This window comes from Arachis duranensis, chromosome 3 (assembly GCF_000817695.3).
Source record: "Arachis duranensis cultivar V14167 chromosome 3, aradu.V14167.gnm2.J7QH, whole genome shotgun sequence".
NCBI lineage: Eukaryota > Viridiplantae > Streptophyta > Magnoliopsida > Fabales > Fabaceae > Arachis > Arachis duranensis.
In genome coordinates, this window is record NC_029774.3 from 24,556,658 (window position 1) to 24,568,317 (window position 11,660).

The following is an 11,660-nucleotide window of genomic DNA, read 5'->3' on the forward strand; positions in this document are numbered from 1 at the left end:
TACAGAACAACTCCAAAGTGTGCACAATATTCTGAACTTGACTTTTCTTCGCTTTACAAAAAAGGAGGAGATCATCTGCAAACATCAAGTGAGAAACTCTAGGTCCCCCTCTAGAAACAGCCACACCATCCTAAATACCCTCGTCAACTTGTTTGGAAATGAAGCACGCCAATCTCTCCATGCACAAAACAAATAAATAAGGAGAAATTGAATCTCCTTGCCTGAGCCCTCTGCGAGGTTGGAAGCTGTCCAATCTATTCCCATTCCAAAGGATGGAAAGATTTGAGGCCTGAACACAATTCATTACAAGCCGAATAATTTGAGAAGGAAAGCCAAAAAATTTAAGAGTGTGCTCAAGAAAATTCTAATCAACTCTATCATAAACCTTTTCTAAATCAATCTTAAAAGCCATAGCTCCTTTTCTAGACTTTGTCCGCTTAAGAAAGTGAACAACTTCTTGGGCGACAATAATATTATCAGGTGCTCCTCTACCATGAAACTCTCCCTGAGTTGGGCTAACAATCTCTCTGGTTTTACATCAGCATGAGATTATTATTATTATTGTTATTATTATTATTATTATTATTATTATTATTATTTTGATGGCAAAGCCTCGTAAAATAGTGATTAGTGTCTAACTCAGTTGACCAAGTCAAAGCATTAAATATAAAGTATATGAATAAAAAAGAAATTCATCACTTAAAAAATACATAAGGTAAACTAATCGGATTTATGATCTTAGTTTGAGTTAATTTTAAGTCAATTTTAAAGTAGCTACATAGAGAGAATGAAATGGTACATGAAAAAATTAAGCTTCTGGTCATAATTCAAACAACTTTTGTGCTAAAAACGTAGGGCAGAGGCATTTAACTCAATATGGCGCCCCAAATCATTAGTGGAGACTCTTTTGTGGTATTTATCGACACATATACAATGTTGCTACTCTTTCGGAATTTCCTTAATGCAACTTTCACTTAATAGGTTGATGTGTCTACATTGGATGCATTCCTTATGTGCCGTTTCCTTAATCCTTATAAAATATGCTATGCTTGTTTGTATCTTCCTAGTCCATGTCTCTTCCTAAGTTCTGAGCTTCTCTTCCTTTTCATTCTCTCGTTTTCCATTTCTCTCTAACTTCACTCCATTTTCTCTCTCAATTATTTATCTGACTACTCTGCAATTGGTTGCCTCTGTGGTTCATTCATAGGTGAATAAGTATGCTATTTGTTGTAAGGGTTGTCTTTAAATTTTATTATTTCAAAAAAAAAGGACAAATAAATCTTTAATCTTTTGTTGAAGAAACAAATTGTTTCCTAATCAAAAAATACAAAAATGTCTATCACTTCTTAATATACAAGAAACTTGGGTTCTTCTTCGTCCATTTTGTCGTATAAACTATAATGCCGTCGACTGATGTATCCGTTACAAGTTTGACATGAATGTAATATGCGACATAGGATTAGTGTTAAAATAATCTGTGTTAGGGTTTATACTTTGTTAAAATACTGTTAAATTGGTTTAAATACCATTAGATAAATTAAATTTATACTAAAAGAATTAGAGTGGTATTAGTGATTATTTTTTAATAAAAAAGTGATTGTTGATGTTGCACTATTTAACTTCTCAAGAGGATGATACATTTGTTCTGTCAGTGGGAATATTATTAAAAACTCCAGTAAGGATTCCCAAACATAATATTTCCAGAAATATAATTTTTTGGAATATATTTCTTAACCTTAAATCAAACGATCACTAGTAATTTTTGAACTTTAGCAAACGGTTAGATGAAGATTAATAAAATTTTTAAATATATTCATGTTTGTTAATAATCAAAATTCAAGAAACATTCAAAGCTAACAAGGTGTTTTGAGAGACTTGTTTGATTGGCAAATTGTGTTTGTTTGTCAAGGTATTGTTGCTTTAGATCCTTTTGTTTGCTATTGTGTTATCTCCATGTATAACCCTCTGACTTTGTAGTTACTCTCTCTGGAGAGTATCGCGTCTTCTAAACTAATCGATAAAAATATAAAATATAAAATAAGAAAAAATGAAATAAAAAACAACCCAAAAGATGTATCTCGTGATAATACTTTAGTAATAACCACAATTGAATTTATGATCACTAGTTTCAATTTTCAAATATCAGCATGAAAGAATACAAATTAGTCCAAATTTGGGACTACAAAAAAATTGAATTGATGATCACTAGTTTTAGTTTTCCATTATCAGCATGAAAGAATACAAAATTGGTGGCTAATATTTAGTGTACACCATTTTTATAATAAAATGGATTACATAGAACAAAACTTTTGCTCTTGGTGATGCTTGGAATATAGACATTGGTTGTTTCCATTCAAGTTTTTACAACGACTTGTGGATGCCGTGGAAGGTATGGTTGAGGAACATAACCCTGTTTTTTTAACTCAAGGAGAAGACTCTCCAGAATCAAATAGATCTCAAAAGATTGTGGGTGACTACCATCAGCAGCAAAAAACATATGGGTGCTGCCGTTCACATCAATCCAGCTGTATCCGCATATTTTCTGAACTCCTTTTTCCTTCATTCGACTTCGAATCTTAAGAACATCTGACCACTCCCCTGCACCGGCATGTATATTCGAAAGCAATACATAGTACCCCGAATTTTGGGGGTCTAACTCCAGAAGATGTTCGGAAGCTAGTCTGGCCAACTCAACATTGCCATGAACCCGACAAGCTCCTAGTAATGTCCCCCAAACACCTGCGTCCGGAGCAAGCGGCATGCTCTTTATAGTATTGAATGCCTCGTGCAAACGACCAGCTCGACCATACAAATCTACCATGCATGCATAGTGCTCCATCTTAGCACAAATCCCATAACTTTCAGTCATGCAACGGAAATATGATATGCCTTCATCAACTAAGCCAGCATGAGCACAAGCAGATATTATAACAAGGAAAGTAACGTGATCCGGGTGAATCCCGGCTTTTAACATTTCATGGAATAGATCGAGACATTCCCTGGGGTGACCATGGTTTCCATATGCAGCAATGATGCTATTCCATGAAATTTCATTCCTCCAGTACATCAGGTCAAACACATACTGAGCCATGGCTAATTTTCCACATTTAGAATACATGTCTATCAGTGCACTTGCAACAATAGTGTCAGAAGTAAATGCATTTCTTATCACAAAGCCGTGCATCTCTTTCCCAGAATAGAGTGCCGGTATATTTGCACACGCAGAAAGTGCAGATGATAGGCTCACGGAATCAAACTTGGTTCCACTCCTTCCCATTCCACGAAAAATATTAATAGCCATTTCTGGTTTACCATTCTGTGAGAAGCTTGCAATCATTGAGTTCCAACATACACTATCTCTTTCAGGCATCCTTCTGAAAAATTGATATGCAAGATCTAGTCTTCCACATTTTGAATACATATCTGTGATGGCATTCTTTAAATAAACATCAAAAGGAATCCTGTGCCGGACTATATAACCATGAATTTCTTTACAATGTTTGGTACTACTACTACCAGATTCAACAATAGAAGGAAGGAAACTTGCGAAAGTGATCGAATCTGGTTTGACACTAGCAGAGATCATTGCATTAAATAAAGTTAAGGCCTCATCTGCCAATCCATTTTGCACATATCCAGCAATCAACCCATTCCAAGTAACTGTATCAGTCTGTGGCATTGAATCAAATAACCTACGTGCATCAACAAGGTTACCACATTTGGAATACATGGAAAGTAGCGTGTTTGCTACCTGCGAATCATGCTGGAACCCACTACGAATAACAAGACCATGAAGCTGAGTACCAACATAAAACATCCCTCTTGTAGAGCATAATGATAACATACAAGTAAAAGTTACTGAATTGGGCTTGATATAACAATTCCTCATTTCCTGAAAAGTTTCTATTGCATTGTTAAAATCACCGCTAGTTACATAACCATTTAGCATGACATTCCACAAAACGCAGTCTCTTACAGACAATTCATCGAACACTTGCCTTGCATCACAAATACACCCATTATCTGCATACAACTTGATCAAGGCACTACCAACAAACAAGTCCACATCGATCCCTATTGGCTGAATTGTGTTATGCACCATCTTAGCCAATGCAACATTATTTGAACCACCACAAGCTTTTATAATGTAAGGGAAAGTGTATTTATCAGGTGAGACTCCACTACCCAACATCATGAAGTAAAACAACAATGCAAAATCATGCCACCCCAACATCACAAATCCTCTTATCATCCAATTCCAGGGAAGTGCATAGCCCAACTCAAGCCTGAAAAACAAGTTCCTAGCATCCCTGATGCTACCACAAAGAACATACAACCCTGCAATTCTTGAACCCAACACATTGATATCACTCATTCCACAAACAGTGACCCGAGCATGAATTTGCTTGACCTGTGGAAGCAGAGAGGAATCAGAACAAGAACGGAACAGAGACTCCAATTGGGTTGTGAGAGGCTCTGGATGTTGTTGTGCGTTTGGAAAGCGGGGTTTTGGGATGGCATAATTGTAATTATCGGCGTGCACAATGAATTTGGAAGTTGAAGCTGTAACATGTGAGAGAGTTCTGGTGCACGCAGAGCAAAGGTTTCTGTTGTACATTTGAAGATAGGGGAGTCATGGGACGGGTGAAACTGGATTTGTCCTGACCCAAACCAGGCCCTAAATATTGACCGGGTCTATTTTTGAGACTCTTACCCGACCTTAAACCTAATGAAACCTCATTACTTTCGGGCCACAAAATTGTCTTATACAAATTCCAACTCATCAATCTGCAAGAACAAATCCATATACCAAGAGTCAGATAGTTTGCTAGAATTGGACTCAAGAAATCAAGTATAAACTCATCCAATTACAAGCAAACTAGTGAAGGAAGCAAACAACAATCCAAATCTAATCGGGTCATATTGAAAAAAGAAGAATGTCCTAACTCGATGAAGCTATAACCCTTGATTGATAGCTCTTTCAAATCTTTGGGTAAAATGTAAAATGTTTACATCAACTTAATAATGAAAGAGCTTGAATTTGTATACAAAAGATTTCAGCAAAAGCATAATACTTATTAAGAAAACTGCAGTTACATCAACTCAACAAGTACTCAGAACAAATGTATATAACAAAAGTGCCTACATCGAGATAGAAGCATGAGATGGATGAATTATCCATAATTTCATCCAAAAAAGGGGGGAAATGTTAATATGCTTCTTATAAACCATTTTAACAAGTTCTCTTCCTCCCATTAGTATTTATCTAAAATTCTAAACATAATGAAAAGGTAAACAAAACAATAACAGAGAACAACCAAACCAATAAATAACAGAAAAATATGCTTAATAATGCCATAACATACAAATCAATATTTCTAACCAGAATTCAGAGCTCAAACATAAAAAAAAAAATTAGTAGTTTCTTTTTTTTTCCTCTCCCCTTTCTTTCTATAGAAAAGATAATCATAATCACGGGATACTATCAACTATATAACTACTGCATATGTTTACACAACAAAGCAAGAAAATGTATAACACAAGTGACCTCTCCAGGATATGGAAAACCTGTAATTGCGTTTACATGTATCATAATCATTATATGCTTAGTTTCTTAAACCAATAATAACAATAATGGGGTTTTAGAATTAAAATCAAGGTTTCTCACCAAAAACAAAAAAATAAATAAAGGTTTACCTGCTGAAACTTGAAAGGCTGCTCCGTTGCTTCAAGCGATCATACACTGTAAAATGTGCCATAATTTGATCATAAACCTTTTTTTAATTGCAAATTGCGAAATTTGAAGCTTTGAGCTTAAAAGCTTAGGAACTGTGCTAAAAACATAAATATTAATTGTGTATTGGTTGATACTTGATTATTTAAAATTATAACACTTAGTAGGAAAACGTGATAGAACAAAAAATAATTACTTCACTACCACCTCATGTCCGCAGCACCGTCACCAGCAACATCATCAACTGGATTAGATCCCCTTCTGCCGCCACACTTCATTCTATTCTTTGCTCCTCTACAGCACAGGAACATGCCCCCAAGTGTTTACCGCGAAGATTTTGTTAAAGGTCTCCATGACGGTATTCGCCACTGTCAAGTAGGTTCCGTCGAGCCCGCCAGTGAAATTCACCAGTATATGGACCTTCGAATCGAAAGCAAGGATTTGGAATCTATTTATGTTAGCAGAAAAGTAATCGAATTTTTGGAATCTAACTTTAAAGTGAGAAGTGGAACAGAGAAGGTGTGTGTTGGATGTGAGAAAAATGAAGAAAAAGAGATCTGAAATGAACAGCTCTGATGTCTAGGTCAGTTTATAAAGTAGAAGATGTCTGCACCTGCTCTTGCTCACTTATAATCGGTTTATAAAGCTAGAGGAGGCTAGTGGCGGCGGTGTGGAGGTTAATGACAGTGACGAGGTCTTCAGTTGTGGATCCAAGGCCGAAAACATGAAGGACTACGGTGGCTCTCGATGTTTAGTAATCGTGATAAAGGAGTATTGCAAGGTTGCAAGAATCGGATCGGTCAATGAACCGGTAAGGCAACTGGTTCACTGGTTCAATGGTCCGACCGGAGTTCAACCAGGGTTCAACCGGTTTAATTAATATTAAATAAAATTATTAAAAATTAATATATGTAATGCTTGATCACTATCTAGTTGTTCTATCTTCAAAAATAAAAATTTCTAATTAGTAATAACTACAAATTACAAACACAAATTTACACAAATTAAATAGTTACAGTCAATGACTAAATATTGATTGTTGAACAGATTTACAGAATTTCTAATCACATCAAGAAGCAAAGAATACATGCAGCACCAAAAGTTCAAAACAGAAAATTATCAATTACATTCGGCATCAAAAGTTCAAAAAACAAATTCAGAAGTCAGAATCCAAACAATTAGACAATTAAATCAACAATTAACAATCAACAAAATTAACAAGTACCACAAAAAATTAACAAAATTATTTTAAAAGGATTAATTCAAATTGAAAAGAAAAGTGAACCTGAACAAAATCACTAAATGAAGTCAATCAAAATACAATGGTTCTCAACAAGCAACTAGAGAGGGCTAATTCATAATTTCTAGCCTTGAAGATGCCCACAGGATTATGTTGTAGTTGCTTATCATTTTGTGGCTGTTCCATCTAAATTCAAAATGACAGCAATCTAGAATCCAGAAAAATATATCAATCCATATAACTCATACGACATTCATTCAACATAATTAACAGAGCAGAATTGAATTTAAATTTTAAACCCCAAAATTCAACAGAGCAGTATTCAACAGAGCAGAAATAAACAAAACTCAATATAGCCAAATCCAACATAGCAGAATTGAATTTATATACCGAAATTCAAAATAAACAAAATTTCAAAACAAGAATAATTAACAAAATAAAAAAAATTAATTGAAAAACAGAACAAGAACCCATGAACAAGAACTCAGAAGAAGGAAAAGATTTGAAAAACAGAACAAGAACCATGAACTTAAATCTGTCCAATTCATACAGTTTTATCACCAAATAAACGAAATTAATTGAAAGAAGGAAAAGATTGAAGTACTGACTACTGAGTACTCACCACGGGAGAGGAGAGGCCGAGAGCATGGAAGGTCAGACTGTCAGAGCCAGACGTCGACCCACGCTTCGGTGACGGTGACAGTTCGGTGCCGACAACAAGCTGACGACCACGACGAGGCCAAGCCGATGACCAGACGACGCCAACACGGTGATGCTTCGACCCGCGACGGTGGCCTTCGACCTCGATTCGCGACGGCGACCTTCGACCCGGACGCGACGGTGACCTTCGACCCGCGACGGTGATGCTTTGCTCCGGCGTTTGTTGGAGGTGACGGTGGTGTTTGTACTTTGGAGGAAGAAGGTTGAAGAGAGACTGAGAAAGTTAGGGTTGGGACTTGGGAGTGAGTAGAAGTCTTCGAAGAGAAGTAGAGAACTGATGCTTCTGCCCAAGGTTCTGAAAACTGAACCGGTCATTGAACCGCTTTAGTTATTGGTTCACTGATTCATAGGTTCAACCGGTTTGACGGTGGTTAAACCAAAAAAACCGTTTTATAATAAAATAAAAAATAAAATATAAATAAACACATTAAAACATAATTATAGTCTAATATAAATATACAATGCACAAGTTAAAGATAGAAAATATTGTCTTAATGTAGCTGAGTCAAAAAGTAAAACAAATTGATAGTATTGCACAACAAACACAACAGGACCTGAAACAAAAACACAACAGCTGAAACAAAAAAAAATCTAGCACAGAGGAGGGGCAGCAAGTCGGCAGAGATCGAGAGCATGGACAGTGCCACCAAACAATGAACAAAACTCAAAAAACTTTGAATCAGTAACATAGTGCAAATTCAAGAAACTTTAATAAATTTAACTATACAAACAGACAATAAAGCAGTAATAGAGTTATAAATCTAAAATTTATCATCAAATATAATCAGTGAGCAAAGCTAATCAATCAAGCATTGATTGGGCATTCGAGAAAAAGAAAGAATCAAAAAGAACATTTAAATCACAGCAACAGCACAATAACACCAATTGAAACATTTAAAAAGAAAGCAACCAAAAAGAATATTTAAAAATCACCAAGGTTGAAAACAATAATTTGATCTCAACGAATTAAAAGCTAAGCTTCCAGGAAAGTGAAGAATACCCAAACCAAAGAACCTTCAATCACAGTTTAAACCAAAATTCAGAATCCCCTCAAATTGAAGCAGCAAGCAACTTGAAAATCAAAGAACCAAAAAATAATTTTCAAATAAAAGATTCAGATCACCAATCCTAACCAGAAATAAAATCAAATTCCAATAACAAAGAAATCTAGAAGCCTAGAACAAAGCAGAGCAGATCCTGAGGAAGAGGGGGAACAGCAATAATTAACTAACAATAATTATTCATTCATACCTACACATTACCAGCAATCCAATAACAATACAATAACAATACATACCTAAACATTACCAGCAATCCAATAACAATACAATCCAATCCAATTATTCAATTGAAACAGGCAAACAGGCAATAACAATCCATTCCAATAACGATACAATCCAATCCAATAACAATACAAAGTTCACAGTTCTAAATCAGTAACTTAGTTCAGTTGAAACAGGCGAACAATTATTCAATCACTATATCACTATATCAGTTCACACTTCACAGTTCACAAAAAAACAATTATTCAATCACTATATCACCATATCAGTTCACAGTTGAATGACTTGAATCAGAGTTCACCAAGGTTCTGAAAACCGGACCGGTCATCAAACCGTTTTAATCACTGGTTCACTGGTCCAACCAGTCCAACCAGTCCAACCGGTGGTTTAACCGGAAAAACCGTTTTAGAACAGTAACGCGTGATGGAGAGGGAAGATTGTTGGCTATTTGTCCATAGAATCAGAACCACTTGTCTGTATAAAACTATAAATGTCTCTTGAGAAAAACACAGTTTTGAAATATCAGAAAAATAAAATGCTTAAATTCCTATGCTGAATAAGAAGAATAAGTACACAACCAAATTGATAGAATCATAAAACTAAAATGAATAATATATAAATTAATTAATGGTTTTTTATTCCTCTGAGGATGCAATGTAGTTTCTCTTTCATTCCATGAAGCTAAGAAGGAATAACATTCTGATCACTAAACAACTAGACTAGAATGTTCCATTAGCAAGAAAACATAGACAGAAACAGAATAAGATTACCCTAGATAACAAAATCAGTTTTTTTCATCAACTTTGTGTGGAATCAAAAGAGAATCATGCAGAAGTATACAAGTTACACACCAGAAATAGTGAGAAGCAGCATAAGCAGTTTGAAGTAGGAGGAATTGAATAAATTTGCATGGCCTTGACATGACTTTGACTAATAACACATATACAAATATGCATTGAAAAAGTACAAAATTTCAATAAACATTACTAAACAGAGGCAAGAAAGAACAATCATCATTCAGCAACAAACATTAAAAACAGCAACAAGTAATCACACTATTACCAAATTCAAAAAGAATGAAAACCAGATAACCCCAATCATAAACACCATTACCAAATTATATAAAAAAATCAACCAAAAATCACCTTGCAAATCAAAAACTCAATCTCTTGAACTCAATAATTACATCAGTTATCCAACTAAATACAACAACAAAAAGGACTGAAGGAACAGTGAATCAGTAACACGCAGTGCAAATTTAAAATTTAAAAGTTATCAATTTAAAATTTATCATCAAATACAATCAGTAAGCAAAGCCAATCAACCAAGCACTAACTAAGTATTCTGTTCTGATTCTGTGACTGGGAAGCAACAAAGTCAGCCACAAATTCAAGTTACAGCAACAAATTTAACAAATCCAAGTAAAGTCCCGATTTACAGCAACATTTAAATTAGCAACAAGGCAAATTTGATTAGCAATTCAGCAACATGCAAAAATACAGGGAGAAGGGAAATCTGAAAAAGAGAGAACAGGGAAGCGATGGTGCAGGCACTCACCAACGGTCGACGGCGAGTCGGCGACCACCCCACGGAAGGCGACTAAGCAAGAGACAACCCCACGAGTTGCTTCTGCCGCCGGCGACGAGACAGACGAACCACGAGATGCCAGTGACTGAGACGAGACTCGAGTGAGACTGGGAGGCAGAATCGAGCAGAGACAACCACGGACGACGAGCAGCAACCAACACGCACAGCTCGAGCACTCACTGGCGGAGGGAGGCGCGAGCAGCCGAGCACAGAGGAGAACGGCGAGATGCGAGCACCCGACGTGGAGGATCCGGCGAGAGGCCCGAGAGCACGAAGACGGGAGTTCTTGAGTGGGATAGACGGCGGCAGCAGTCTCTCATCCAACAGACGGCGACAACTATTGGTGGAGGTTAGGGTTTGCCGAAGGAAGGAGTTGGAGAAGGGGGGAATGGGGGATAACGCGTGCAACTTCTTTCCTTTCAAGGAAGGAAACGAGGTTGTTTTCTGTAAACCGGTCGGATTCCGATCCAGTCCAACCTGCCCATAACCGGCCGATTCAGCAATTTATGAACGATTTTAATTTTGCGATTTTACATACTGGACTGGATTGTTTTTTTCCGGTTTTCAATTGAACCGGTTCGACCGACCAATCCGATCCGATTTACAGAACATATTCCTATTAGACCCAACCTCTTTTAACGGTCCTCATAGGAATTTCGTAATGTCATGGTCAAATAATGTAAACGAATTCAGTCTGTGTTTTAAAAAAGAAAAAATAAAGAGGAATATAGTTTTAATTAAGGAAAGAAAATGTAATTTAAATCTTAGGTGTAATTTAGTTTTATTTTTATGATCAAAAAATATTATTCGATAATACATCAAACTTTTTTTATTTTGTGCTTAATATATATTTAGACTAACATTGAAAATCTTTAGTACAATAGATATTTTATTAACATCGAACGAACTCAGATTTTGAAATTATACCTATGTACGACATTTTGATATAATGAAAAGTTAAAAATATTATCTAAAATAAATAATTTTTGTGGTGAAAATAAATTCTGTAGTCCTGTGTAGTTGCACGGGTCAAATGCTAGTAGACAAAGAGAAAAGGAAATTTGAATCAAGGTCTTCTTTTTCAAGTACAAAACGG

General features: G+C 35.8%; 1 protein-coding gene across 6 annotated transcripts; it reads right to left on the reverse strand.

The window, feature by feature from the left end:
* Positions 1-2,112: 2,112 nt before the first annotated feature.
* Positions 2,113-10,963, reverse strand: LOC107478033 (pentatricopeptide repeat-containing protein At4g21300). 6 transcript variants are annotated; one of them, XM_052258941.1, is made up of 5 exons: positions 10,535-10,963; positions 7,597-7,996; positions 5,942-6,154; positions 5,698-5,743; positions 2,113-4,788 (listed from the first exon to the last, which is right to left on the reverse strand). In XM_052258941.1, exon 5 carries the CDS (start codon positions 4,616-4,618, stop codon positions 2,354-2,356), a length of 2,265 nt encoding a protein of 754 aa, XP_052114901.1. In that variant the 5' UTR covers positions 4,619-4,788; positions 5,698-5,743; positions 5,942-6,154; positions 7,597-7,996; positions 10,535-10,963; the 3' UTR covers positions 2,113-2,353. The 6 variants fall into 6 exon arrangements, with proteins under 6 accessions (XP_052114901.1, XP_052114900.1, XP_020993591.1 ...); XM_052258940.1 differs by having other exon boundaries at positions 7,597-8,033; XM_021137932.2 differs by lacking the exon at positions 10,535-10,963 and having other exon boundaries at positions 5,931-6,154; positions 7,597-9,402.
* Positions 10,964-11,660: the final 697 nt, after the last annotated feature.

What these genes read in the sequence shown, in the direction of transcription:
- LOC107478033 (XM_052258941.1), bottom strand. Translation starts at nt 4,618, where the DNA reads ATGTACAACAGAAACCTTTGCTCTGCGTGCACCAGAACTCTCTCACAT.